Consider the following 14,028-nt stretch of genomic DNA (forward strand, 5'->3'; position numbering starts at 1 on the left):
GTCGTATGATTTGAGTATTTTTGAGGGCTTCGTTCCTGGGATCTAAACCGGCTGGTCACTGCTCGGTAGGAATAACGAGCCCCACGGAAGGCAAGAGAGGATGAACAGCGGTCTGGGAAATTCTTGATCGGCAGGGCCGAATTGAGGCCGGGCATCGGTTCGATACGGAGGCGGCGAGCTAGGAAGGTACTGCCGGCGTGGCGCCGTGCCATCGGGTCTTGGGGTCTTGGGGGTCTTGTGCGGATAGGTGCAAGGGTGCCTTCCAACGATTTCTGAGGCAATGGACCGATATCGTCGTGTATTTTAGCTCTGAAATATGAAGAGGCCGAGAGGGGATGGTCTCATCTCCTCTTTGGTACCAGTAGAGACGTTGCCTTTTGCTAAGTCTCCCATCGCGAATGGCCGTCCATAGATATGAAGTAAGTATGGTCGGTAATAGGCTGTCCGGCTTTGAAGACAACGTGAGTTGGGATGTTCCTCGCATGAACAGCCTCAACCTTGAGCGTGGGCAGAGGCGAAATTGTCGTGCAGGGGCATAGTGGCCATCAAATGCTTAAAATCTGGAGCATTCGGCATTTGTCGTGACTTGATCAACAAGGGACGATAATCGACCGGACACATTGTGCCTGCTCAGCTCCTCCTACGTAGACCCTGAAGGCTGAGGGAGCGGCAGCAAGATCTTGACGCGCATGCTGGAAGTCTTGTCCCACGGAAATTGCCGTTTGGGTAGGGCTCAGGAATGGATGTGTCCAGGCCCTGAATTGATGGTTTGCTGGACGCAGGCAGACGAGCCACAACGTGGCCGCGAATTCATGTGATAGAATTTAGACCCAAGGATGGAATCAATCACTGTGAGAGTGAAACACGGCTGCTTCTGGTACCTCAAGAGTAGTGAAAGTGAGCTCGTAGTGTTGGGGTGGATGATTGCGTCTTCCGAGTGCCGCCTTCGGCGAGCTGGAAGAGAAAAGAAGCGCATTGACCTGGCCAATGTCTATGATGCTCACAGCAGTAGCAGCAAGAGCCAGGAGGGCAGCGAGGACGGATAGATGTGGCGCGAGTGGCCTGCAGACGGACAGGCCTAGTTCGGGCCGGTAACACTCGGCCGGTTCCCCGCCGTGCCCGTCTGTGGGCAGATATTGTCTGTTTGAGCATGACTAATAAGCGGATGGGCATGCGAGAAGTTGGTGAGTGGTGCTTGGCTCCTCCTCAGTTCCAGGCTGTTGGCCGCGAACCGGTGCCAATACTCGGTATATCTATGGGCATGTCAGGTTGGTCGATGCTTGCCTACCGATTGGTGCAGGTGAATTTCGACGAGGATAGTCACGTAGACATGGGTAGCAATGCAGGTTGCCGTCACGATGGCAGCATGTTGGAACGCGTGGTTTGTGCTTTTTTGCAGGGTCGCAGCCGTATCCGTAGCGTGAGAAAGATGAAGGCGACGTGTTGGCGTTGGTGGGTTGACTATGATGAACTGTGTTGGAGAGACCGATGAGCATGATGGGAGATGGCAGAGTGCGGATACTTGAGTTGGAATAGATGTACGGAGTACAGATTAAATATTGAGGAGCTGTAACAAGGTCTTGAAGTAGGGGAGGTGCTCCGTAAACGTGATGCTGTGACATGTGAGCAATCGGGTTGTGCGTCTGTTTTCTCCTCTTAAGCAACCCAAGTGCAGCGACGCAATATCGAGTCCACCAGTGAGTCCCGACTGGACATGCTGCGTCACAGTCTGTATACGTAAGTGGATGAGATGGACTTGAGGCGTCGCGATTGTGTTGGTAAGAGAAGTCCGTTTGGTGATGGTTGAAGTTGCGTGGATTGTGCCCTTATGGTCCATCTTCCCGTCTCATTCAGTGCTCGCGGCAGGTTTCGAGAAGTAGTTCCAGGCTTGAGTCAGTAGACGAGATACATGTCGAGACTTGGAGGCTGAAAGAGGGGCCATTCGGGGTCCTTTTCCCCGCTCAGATGGCCCTCTTCGCAGTCACGCAGTGCACTTTAGGCAAGGTAAGTAACTAAGGAAATCGCGGCAAGCGCTGGGATGCAGCTGTCACCGAGAGAGGAAGCCAGCCTACGGTGGGGACCTTAAGCTTACCTAAGGCACCAGGAACAGCGAGGCAAGGCAAGGCTGCCAAGGGTGCGTAATGAGGTCCTGGAGCCGGTCTTCTGACATCAGATGTATCTCCACACCAGCTTTGGCACTAGAGATACTTGAGAGCTCACCTTCCAGGCTGAGGTCTCCTCGCCGGCTCTCCCCAGCAAAGGTGAGGCCCAGGCTGCTGCTCTGCTGCATCATCACTCCCTCCCGCTGCGTCCATTATTACCTGCGTACCTACCTTACCTTACCTTACCTTGGGTACGAGTAGGTAAGGTACACCAACCTGGCACATCAAGGTAGGTGGTTTTCCTCACTGCTTGACTGCAAATGCTGCAAGACCGCCGGCCGCATACCGTCACCCGTTCCCCGGTGAAGTACGTGCCCGCCTCTGTTGCCTCTCCCGCTCCGACCACAGCTGCACCCGCTGCACCTGCATCCTGTCTGCGTCTGCATCTGTCTCTTTTTTTATTTTCTTATTTCCCTTCTCCTTCTTCCTCTTCCTCTTCCTCCTCCTACCTACTCCTTCTCCTCTACAGGCTGCTTGGAATTGGTTAAACAGAAGATTGCATTACCATCCAACGCCCTTTTTTTGTTGTTCTTGTCGTGCTTCTTCTCCTTCTTGTCCTAGTCAATTTCCCCCTTGTCCCAGGTATCCTTTTCGGTGCTCATATCCCCACGCGCCCAAGACTGGACTGAACAGCCAAACGGGGGTTCTGCGGAGACACACGACCCAGACAGCATCATCGTCCATTATTCATCATTGGTTCGACTTCCAACACAACGACGCAATTGACCACCATTGATAGACAACAACCATACCCAGCGGCCATCAGACATTTGCCCTAGCTGTCCGCGACTATCCCCCTCCTCTACGACTTCTTCCTGACGTCCTCTCCGTACTACCAATCCACCCGCGGATCCGCCCATCCGTCCACCTTCAACCGTCGCCTCGCCTCCAATCTCGTGCTGTACTGTACCCCCCCGGATCAACGCACGCCCCGCGACCGACGACACCACCCGACCTCCCGTCCGCTGACGCCCCCAGCTGCATTGCATCTCGCCTGCCTGTGGTGTGGGAGCGGGAGAGCTTGATTCCTGCTGCACCTGTGCGACCATCCCCATCGTTGCTACCCCTCCGCTCGGTCGCTCATCGATAGAGTCGCAAAACACCTCCCACCCATCTTCCCAACGTCCAGTGTCCTCGACACGACGCCATCGCCGCCATGGACGAGACACCGGGGCCGCAGCCCTCCAACCATGCCGCTGCCTTGTCTGCTGCCTCTACCGCACACTACCTGTCCAGCCACTTCGCCTCCGTCGATACAATCTCAAGATCAAACTCCCCCGGTCCGCCCTACACAAAGAACGACGAGGACGACAAGAAGCGATACCGCCCCCGCACATTTAGCTACTTCAATCACCTGCCCTTTCCTGTCGAAGAGGAATCACAGCGCGATGCTGCTCTGGCCGGTATTCTCAAGCACCTATACATCGCCATCAAGGCTGAAGACTTTAGCCCTGGTGCTTTGCACTGGACAAGAGAGCTCACAGGGTGGCTGAATCTCAAGTTCGAGATGACGCGAGAGCTTCGCTCAACCTTGGCCAAGCTCTACTATCACCTGTGCCTCGCCCCAGGCCTTGAGCCAAGTACTGCCGACCGCTTCTTGCGCATGGTTGTCATCTTGACGAGGTGCGCTGCTACTCCCTACCCTTCCTCTCAATCAACCCTGCTTCTTCTTCGTCCTACCAGACTAGCCGCTGACCATTACTTCTCTCGTACAGAAAGTACCACTACCTCAAACCCGTCGATGACCTCCTACTCGATTGGCGCCCCTTATGGCGCGAGATCAAGGCCCTGGTGCTCCCCTCAGAGGTGGCTTCACACCAGACCAACAGGCGCCGCTCCCAAAAGCAGTTGTGGAAGCTATGCCTCCATGCTCAGACATACTTCGACCCCAAGGACCGCAAAGAAATGCTCGACGAGTTCCTGCCCTACTTTAGCACCTCAGATGTCTCCAACGCCTATATCGTCGTCGGAACCATCAACGCGCTACTTCCCACCGATGCTGCCCCCGAAAACGTGCCGTGCTCCCAGCCGCAAGAGTTCATGCCCACACTATTCCACCTGTGGTCTTTGATCTCGAGATCCAAGAGCTTCGATGTCTTCTTCATTGACCTCTACTCTCGCATGGCAAGAGACTTTTTGCAAGCCTCCAATACGTCATTCGATGCCCACGGCATCTTTACCAGGGAACAGTCTGATTGGATTTTTACGGCTATTCTTCGCTTGACAGAGATTCCGGTCGGCCAGTCCAACTCACCATACTCGACTCTCGACTACTCGTCAGGCTTGGGCCTGTATCTCGAGAAGGACAAGAAGAAGTACCCCACGGCTTACATGATTGCCCGGTGGATTGTCTACTCCTTGTCGCCCAAGTGCTTGGAGCAAGAAAGCTCCATTCTGGCGAGTCTCGAGGGCCTTTTAGAAGCCATCGACACCTTCTACCACCCCTCCAACGTGGGATCCTGGACCACCTTTTTGGGACAATTTACAGTATACCTAACAGATATCTTTGTGTCTCGTTGGAACCGCGAAAAGAGCGGCGAACTGGATACGCCAGAGGATCGCAAGATCACTCCCGCCTTGAAGCAACGATTCGTGTCTGCGCTCAAGGAGGTCACATACATGGGACTGTTCTCCAAGAGTAACAGAGTTGCGCATTACTATTACGCGTCGCTTCAAGGATTGGCATACCTCGAGCCCAATCTCATCCTACCTGGAGCTTTGCAGCGATTTTACCCAAGTTTGCAGGGTCTCGTTGAAGTTCACCGGACAACGTCAAGTCTGAACGGCCTGCAAATGATTGCCAACGTCATGTCCAAGACCAAAGGCTTCCGTTGCCACATTACTGCTCTTCTGGCTCTTGCCCTTCCTGGTATTGATGCCAACGACTTGGGCAAGACACAGTACACATTGAACTTCTTCCAAAGTGTCGCCTATAGCATTCCCATGGTGCCTCTCGTCAAGGACGGCGATTATGTCCACGACACCAGCCTGGCCATGCAATGGGTTCAGGGTGAGATGGAGCGCATGGAGCGTGAGGGCCAGGATATCAAACTGGACTACGAAACTGAACTTACCGATGAGGATGAAGCAAACGTCCTTAGATCATCAACAGCGGGACTCGGCGAGTTCGTCATCGCCCTCTTGGGCAAAGTCTTTACACTGTTGGAGAATCTGCCCGATGCGTCCCATATCCGGGGGGGCACGCCGGAAGACAATGTTATTAACGCGTTGCCGGCAGCTCTCTCACCTCTCTTCGCATCGCTGTCCCCTGAGCTTTTCGACACGGCCCTCGAGAAGCTCGCCTCCTTCGTTTCGACCCATGTCGTCCATCAGGCCAGAGACGCCATGGCCTGGATTCTCAACGCCCTCTGCAAGGTGAATCCGGAAAAGACTCTCAAGGTCTTCATTCCCATGCTCATTGTCAATATTCGAAATGAGATTGACTTCAATCATGCTGCATCAGACCGAAGCAGCGGTACTGACTACTTGCCGAGAGATCGCGCTCTCGTTTGGCACGTAAGCATGCTGGGTATGGCTGTTGTGCATGTTGGTAATGAGGTTTTGAAGTATCAGACCGAGCTCCATGACATCGCCAAATACATGCAAGAGAAGTGCCGTGGTTTGCCCACCATTCACATTTCCAACTATATTCACCACCTGCTATTGAACTTGACACACACCTATCCCATCGACACCGCTTTGTATGAGCCCGACATCATTAAGCGCGGACTCGACGTCACCGACTGGGGAAAGACAACCTCTCCGGCTGACCTCACAATCAAGTGGCATCGTCCTTCGGCCGGAGAAGTACAGTTTGCCCTGGAGCTGTTCGATTCTCAGACCAAAGCAGCTACAAAGAAGCTGGATCTCTTAATGAGCGAAAAGCCCCCAGTTAGCCGAACGGGAAAGAACAAGGAGTGGTCCGATGAGGTCTCCCGATTGTTCCAACAAATCAGGCTGGTGATCTCGGGAGTGGCAACATTGTTCGATGCGCATCGCGCCTCCGGCGAGAGCCCGAATGGTCATTCCAGTGTCGACGGCGAAGGCGACACGGAAATGAACGACGATGATCCTCTTGCCGAGGCGGCCGAGGACGAGGAAACGCGACCTCAATACCGCTATGATGCTGGATATCTCCTCACTGTCGAAGATCCTGCCTACCACAAGCTGCATGAGCTAAGAGAAGACGTCGGACAGCTGCTATGCCGGAGTCACGAATTCCTCAACCAAAACCAAGAAGACGATGTCTCTTGCTTCACGACGCTATATGCGGCCTATCGAACCTGGATTACAGACGTCGGCATCGAGCGGTCAGCCCATCCACTCGAAAGACACCTTCGCCTCTACAAGTCCGACATCTCTGCATTTAAGATCAGTGGCCTTCGCAAGGTTTACCCAAGACCGTTGCTGATCAAGCGAGCGGATGCATATCAACTTCTACGTGTCAAACACAACGCATCGGCGCGACAGAAGAGCGACCTGGATAAACAACTCTTGCTTAATCTCGCCCAGTCGTCTGTTTCGCCTTACGCTGATGTCAGGCGTGTCGCACAAAGCGCCCTCGACTCATCTCTCAAGGCCCTGATTGGCGGTCGGCCTCTTGTGATTCCAATTCTTCTGGACAGACTCCGGGTGGCTTTGGACGATGTTGATCACGATCGCATCAAGGGCGCCATGTATACCCTATTCTTCACCAGCTTATTGAGGACGATGGTCAAGGACTGGAGATTTGCTCCGGACGCGCTCAAGCTATACCTTCGTGCCGGGAACATCGATAAGCCCAGCATCCAGCAACTCAACGCGACGGCTCTCTTCCCTCTGCTGGACTTTGGCAAGCCCTTTGAGCGTATGATCATCGTCAACCAAGACTTTGTCGAGAAGATTCGACCTTCAGACGACTGCTCCAAAGCTATCGATAGCCGTCACAACTTCATTGTTCAACGTCGAGAGCGTGTCGAGAAGAAGAAGCTTGCGCTAGGCTTGGAGTTGACCGAAATGGCCAGAGCAGCTCACTGGAAGATTGCGTCTCGATGCGCAATCTTTGCCAGCAACATGTGCTTGCGCTTCGATACGGTCGCGCCCCCTGAGTTCATCGCTTTGGTGACGGAGGGTATCAACGACACTCATCCTGGCTTGCGGTCCAGCTACATGGCTGCATTTACCAGCGTTTTCGAAGCTGTAGAGATGCGTGCAGCTTATGACCACACCTACCGCAATTACCTGCTTGAGAAGGAAAAGGACCGGAACAAGATCATGATTGAGGTCCCCAAAGGCGATGCAGCTTTCACGCAGAAGTACCTGGACGCCTTTGCGGGCAGTCCCGAGACCGCAGAGTACATGGTCGATTCCGATCATCCTGGATGGTTGGTTTGGGGCAAGAAGTTCCTCGCATCCCGTGCGAAACCTATGCCTTTCACCGACTACGACGATACGGAGACAGCTGTCCGAAAGCAGATCGGCCAACTGATCACGAAGGAGTGGCTGAAGACCTGTTTTGAGTACCTCAAGCAGGAACCTCGCGACGCGAACGCTGACAGATTCCGTATGGGCAATGTGTACATGCTGATGCACGTGTTTGATCTCATGCACTATGGGGGCACAGCGATCAAGCTCGATGACGTCAAAGAACTCACCATTGAAGTCTATGGCGATGGTAGCGACAAGCACCAGCACCGTGCTACGGCAGAGATCATTGCGGCGCTTCTCTGCGGATCGAGCGATGATCCGCCCGAGTTCCGCGATAAAGTATGGGGATTTGCCGCGCCTCTGATGCTGAAGGTACTTAACGAGGACCTTACACCCGAGAACTTGCAGTACTGGGTCTCATGCTTGCATCTTACGGTTGACCCGAAAGATCCGCGTAGGTCGCACGAGCTTGTTGATGCACTGAGTTCTTTCCGGCTGGACATGTCTTCCAATGCTGCCTTCAAGGAGTCAAGCAAGGTCCAGGTACTAGAATTCATCATCACGGACTCAGGCTGGCATTTCCGCCACGAGAAACCTATCCTCGCAGATTTCCTCGCGCACATTGATCACCCCTACAAGACAGTGAGAGAAGCCATGGGCCGTGTCATTGCCACCATCTATCGAACCCGCTATCACGAATCTTTCGAGAATGTCGACAAGTTGCTAGAAGCCAATAAGTCGGCTTCATCTCTCGGTCTTCGCCCATACGAGGCAAGCAAGGAGTTTTCTGAGACTGTGCTCGAGATCTTCGATCGTCTCGAGAAGTGGCGGCATGAGCGTACTCCCGGTCAACAGACACCTTCGTCCTACACCAGTGGTTCAAAGACTGTCTTGACATGGCTTGACAGTACGTTGTCATCACAGGAATGCACCCAGTTGATGCCGTTCTTCCCCGAACCTTTCATGGAACAGCTTCTACACATGATGGACGTCAAGGAGGATCCCGAGCTTATGAGGCTCGCCTACCACGTTTACCGTCATCTACCGAACATTCCTTTCAGAATTGGTGAAGATGGGGCTTTCATTGATGCACTGGTCCGCATCGGCAAGTCTGCCACGAGCTGGCACCAGCGGCTGCGATCCATGGTCAACATGCAAGTGATTTACTTCCGTCGCCTATTCCTTATCGAAAAGAAGCAACGGGACATCCTGTTCAACGCCGTCAGCGATATGCTCGCCGACCCTCAACTCGAAGTCCGGTCTTGTGCCTCGGCCACCTTGGCCGGCATGATTCGATGCTCGCCAAAGCAAATTCGCGATCCCACCATTGATCTCCTCAAGAAACGCTTCGAAAACGATCTTCGGCTCAATCCGATGCCCAAGAGGAAGCTCCCGGGAACGGAGACCCCCGTCGATAACAACAAGCAGATTGTGCGTCGTCACGCCGCTGTACTGGGTCTCGGTGCCCTCATCGAGGCCTTCCCCTACGCGACGCCGCCGCCGTCCTGGATGCCGGAGGTGCTCCAAATCCTTGCTACCCGTGCTGCCAGTGACCCTGGCGTGGTTGGTAAGGCTACCAAATCAATCCTATCCGACTTCAAGAAGACAAGACAAGATAGCTGGAGTGTGGATCAAAAGGTACAGTCCATCATTTTACCCCGTTCCTCGTGTTGGATATCGGCTCACATTTCAACAGTACTTCACATCAGAACAGCTTGAGGATTTGGAAGGTGTGCTTTGGAAGAGCTATTTCGCATAGTCGTCGCGACATGGCTCAAGTATGCAACGTGCATGCGTGTGTTGGTTCAGTTTAGGACATGGGCAATCATAAAAGGCATGGTGACGGAATGATATCCACCTAGGGAAGCGGGATTGCATGGCCCTGATAGACGGGCCTAGGATAAACAGTGTGCTTGTAGACTTTTGTAGTTCACATCCATCCTTTGATCGTACATACTGACTACCTCGACCTGTTTGACTTCGGAAGCTATTCAATGAGTTGCTACAGTGAGAGCTTTTGCAGTCGTGTCGCAGGGCCTTCACCAGCTGGATACCGTGCACGAATCCCTCGATTCACGACATCTGTCGGGAGACTAAACTTTATTTCGAGCACGTTTAATGCGACGAACTCAGCCTAAGCGACGCGGCGTTCTGGAACACTCTGACACGCCTTGTTCCAAGGGTCTTAATTGTAGAACCTAAATCGTTCTTCAGCATTGCGATATGAGGAATGGCGCGCGGTAGCAGGGACAGGATGCTCGCTGTCGCCGTTTCGGAGTCTCAGGCCCTGACATCTGAGACGTCCCGATGGGGCGGTTCACCGTCCTCGCGCATGACTGACTCGAGGTCAGGCCTGGGCTTGACTTCAGCCAGTCAGCTAGTCGCCTTACGTCGCCTTGGCCTTCTTGTGGCATGGAAAGGTGTATATAAACTGGATGAACCACGTTGTCATATTCTGGCTTTGTTCGTCTTAATTGTTAAATCATCACAGCTTGTGCAACGTATAAACTTCACCATACCATCCAGCCGTAAGCCTATCAAGAACACTACATACCCATTCATCCCACCAAACGAAACTGCCAAGATGAAGACCACAGTCGCAACACTCGTTCTCTTCGTGACCATGGGTCTAAGCGCCAAGACGACCTCCCTTTGCCGAGACGTAGGCAACAAGGTGATTGAGGACAATGGAGTATGCTCTACGGCCGGAGGCGCTCCTCTTGGCAAGGGAGTAAGTTGACCCTAAAGATACCATGAACTTCTCTCAAGGGATAATGACGTACTGACGAGGCAAAAGATTTGTTGTTTTGACCAGTCCAACGCTCTGGTTAAGTCGAGGTTCGATATTGCGTGTGATGATAAGTTGGGCACGGTTCAGTCTACTGGGGAGGCTTGCGAGGCCTAGGTGGTGTGAGGCGGAATCATTTGGTCATTTTGAGTCATCTAGCATTGCCTAGCGTCATTATAGCGAGTCGATTGTCAATAAATGCCTGCATTCGAGGGTTCGGAACTTGTGAACTCGTGGTTCATCGTCCCAGTGCCAGGGAGTTAGCTGCTGTACACATGTGTACTGGCGGTCTTCTCTACAGTCTGGGAATTTACCTGAGGGTTCGACCAGGGTACTCTAATATCAAGCGCTGAACGGAAGAGCTTAACTGGGCTTTCAAAAAGCGATTCCGGCCGTTGTAGATCTGAAGTTCGGTGCTAATACCTTTACCTACCTTACCTTGAGCCACATGCTGTGGACAACTAGACGGTGCCAAGGCTTGTTATCAACGCATCGAGGAGGGGCTATATCGACACAGAGGCCGCGAGCTCAGGATCACAAGCAGTCAAATTCCTTGAGAGCACCATCGCTGCACGACACATGTAAACATCTCAATATCGTTTTTCATACTTCTTGGTAGCTGTTTATCGGGTTTGCTGGGGATTCACATCGGATGAGTCTAGACTACAGCCTGCGGGGATAAGACGGAGACGACACACGACAATGGCACGTCGAATGCATTGCGCCATCTGAACTATCTTTTGCGTTTGACGTGGAGGGGTTCTGGCGCAATTGGGACCAGAGAGAGGGTACTTGCCTTGTCGGAAACGTCTAAGTGTACGAAGGCACAAGATATTCAATGCTGATGCGTTGCTTCGTGACATTGAAGCTGGAAAATAACTCCTTGCCGACTACTGCAGCCTGCTAAAGATTCCTCGTCCCAGTATGAAAGCGTTCACTACATTTATGGCCGTAAGTGGTCTTGTGCCATCAATAGCAGCTGACTGGCAATTTCGCTCCCGACCTGACCTCGCTCCTCCGAGGCTTAACATCACCATCCCAGCTCGAGACTCGGTAGAAGAGGGGTACATTTTCGTCGCCCCCTATGCCGGCTTTGAGGATGGCAACAGCGGACCGAATCAACCTGGAGCTTACATCTTCCGTGATGACGGGGAACTCGTATGGTCTAGTATTGGCTACTACGCCGGCTGGGTTGCCAACTTTCGCCCTGATACTTGGAACGGGAAACAATATCTACGCGGTTTCCAAGGCCTCCTTGATGGGCATCACGGCCGCATGTTTGGATATCATACTCTTTTAGGTTCTGATTACGAAGTTGCCAAGGTGGTGCGAGTCGGGTCGCACAAGTTGGTTTCGGCCCATGAGTTCCGCCTGGTCGATGGTAAGACGGCTTTGATAGAGACACCTATCCCTAGACCCGTATCTCTCAAGCCATGGGGAGGAAGTCAAGAACAGAACTGGATCATTTCGGGTGGATTTCAAGGTATGTTGCTCATGTGTTCTCGAACTCGGCGGAGGTGTTCGAAGGCTGATTGGGATGACAGAAATTGACATTGAGACGGGCGAGGTCGTATTCGAATGGGAAAGTCTTGACCACGTTGACCCGAAGTGTACGTCATTAGACAGACAGCATGAATCTTGCGAACATTCCCATTTAACGCCTCATAGACAGCGCATTCCCGCTTGACTTTGGCGAAGGCCTCCCAGGAGGCGGTAAAACCGAGGCTGATGGGTGGAACTACTTCCACGTCAACAGTGTTGACAAAGATGATGAGGGCAACTACCTTGTCTCAGCACGTAACACCGCGGCCGTTTTCAAGATCAATGGCACAAACGGCGAAATCATCTGGCAACTTGGTGGGTTCCACGGAGGTTCTTCCTTTACCCTTCCCAAGGAAGATGTCTTTGGCTACCAGCATCACGCACGGTTCCGCAGTCGCTCGGCTGATGGAACTATGGAGGTAATTTCGCTCTTTGACAACGGCGCACACTCTGCATCGGTCAAGACAAACCCGTTCTCGCGCGGCCGGATCTACCAACTCAACCACACCGACGGCACAGCTAAAGCTCTGAAAACATACGACGCTCCGGATGGATTATCGGCCCGTACCCAAGGAAACTTACAGTTGCTTTCCAATGGAAATGCTTTCATCAACTGGGGCCAAGCGGGCGCGGTAACGGAGTACAGCAATGATGGTGACGTCTTGTTTCACGCCTACCTCGACTCAAATCCCGAGGGTCACTTGGTCCAAAGTTATCGCGGATTCCGATTCAATTGGACGGGCACGCCCACAGAGGAGCCGGCTATAGTTGCCTTCAGAGGTAAGGGCTCTGTCGTCAACGTATACGTGTCGTGGAATGGAGATACTGAAGCAGCATCGTGGCGATTCTCCTCTAGGAGTGCGGCGAAGAAGAGCCTTCGCCAACTAGGAGAAACCAAACGAGACGGCTTTGAGACACACTTTCAATTCTCGAGGGTTGGTGATGAAGAAGACTCGTTGGTTTTTGCTCAAGCTCTCAGTGACAGGGACAAGGTCCTCGGGCAGACTCGGGAAATAACGATCTCAAGGAATGAGTTATCGGTCCCTCCTTTATCGGTTCAGTGGTCAGAGGAGCTTTGAGCTTGTCTTCCAAGGTCTTTCAAAGCGAGTAGAGTACATCCGATAGAGGCTGAATGCCATCGACGACGGCAAACACGGCCAGACTTGATGTTTACCGGCAGATCAGTTGCCAAGAATGATTCTTGCAACTCTTTCGTTGCATGAGAGAAAGCAAAAGGTGACTACCCATTTGATTTAGAAACGTAAAGATCAAGCATGCATCTTTGCTACTAATGGCATCTCCTCCCGCCAAGGCATTGGCAAAAACAACGTATCCTGTCGGGTTTTCAAGTGCGGTCCGAGTCGATTGCGATGTTCTTGGTCTAAACATCTCTCGTGTAAATGAGTGGAGATCAGGATTTAGATCCATGAGGGTTTGGACTGCGGCTCTACTGGGCGTGGTCATCATACAGCAGCCAAGTCGTGCTTTCAGCCAGATTCTCGTCCAAATCAGGCGGTTCGGTCAACTCCCGACTACCAAGAGGTCTTGGTTTCTTGGACATCTTGGCTTGCCAAACCAACCTAGTCCTCTAATCAAGCCAGTATCGTGAAAACATGTCTATACACCCCACAGTAGGCCCATCACTTGCCAGTTTCTCGTCTTCGTTTAGCATCAGACCTTGTCACATTACCCGAATCTTCCCGAAATATCTCGGGGCCAAGAAAGTTCAGCCGGAGGCCGGCTCACGTATCGAGAACTAAGGACCTTCATACTGATCTTGGGGACTTCGTGAGAGATGCATGCCGAGTGGCCAAGCCTATTTCGACTTCACCGCGGAGACTCCACCGTGATAAGCCGCTATCTTGCATGATCCCCTACCTGCTTCTTGTTGATAGCAATCATTGCCGTGGGCCTCCGGGACACAGATTTGGATGATAATAACACACAGACATCTGTAATTTCGTTGAGAGGGGGGTGGGGGCAAATCGAGTCCCATGCCTGAACGTTCACCTATGGGTTCTCTGGACCCGGGGGAGACCCACCAGGAATCAGCTTGACTGGAGTATGGAGGCGGGGTCTGGGGAAGTTCCATTCTGGATGGCGGAGAAGCATGGGGAAGTGAAGCACAAT

At 52.8% G+C, this 14,028-nt stretch overlaps 3 protein-coding genes across 3 annotated transcripts; 2 read left to right on the plus strand and 1 right to left on the minus strand.

Moving 5' to 3' along the window:
* Positions 1-882: 882 nt before the first annotated feature.
* Positions 883-1,173, minus strand: CCOS01_10383 (uncharacterized protein; the record flags this gene model as incomplete). The annotated part of the gene is made up of 1 exon (XM_060458539.1): positions 883-1,173. One exon carries the CDS (start codon positions 1,171-1,173, stop codon positions 883-885), a length of 291 nt encoding a protein of 96 aa, XP_060310341.1.
* Positions 1,174-3,318: 2,145 nt separating this feature from the next.
* CCOS01_10384 (GPI mannosyltransferase) lies at positions 3,319-9,327 on the plus strand (the record flags this gene model as incomplete). The annotated part of the gene is made up of 3 exons (XM_060458540.1): positions 3,319-3,785; positions 3,878-9,206; positions 9,265-9,327. 3 exons carry the CDS (start codon positions 3,319-3,321, stop codon positions 9,325-9,327), a joined length of 5,859 nt encoding a protein of 1,952 aa, XP_060310342.1.
* Positions 9,328-10,152: 825 nt separating this feature from the next.
* On the plus strand, positions 10,153-12,977 carry CCOS01_10385 (uncharacterized protein; the record flags this gene model as incomplete). Its single annotated transcript, XM_060458541.1, has 5 exons — positions 10,153-10,299; positions 10,822-10,937; positions 11,256-11,839; positions 11,901-11,966; positions 12,025-12,977. The coding sequence occupies 5 exons, from the start codon at positions 10,153-10,155 to the stop codon at positions 12,975-12,977; spliced, it is 1,866 nt and encodes a 621-aa protein (XP_060310343.1).
* Between the last annotated feature and the right edge of the window lie 1,051 nt (positions 12,978-14,028).

Source organism: Colletotrichum costaricense (genome assembly GCF_030867565.1).
Source record: "Colletotrichum costaricense strain IMI 309622 chromosome Unknown Scaffold_11.1, whole genome shotgun sequence".
Taxonomy (NCBI): Eukaryota; Fungi; Ascomycota; class Sordariomycetes; order Glomerellales; family Glomerellaceae; genus Colletotrichum; species Colletotrichum costaricense.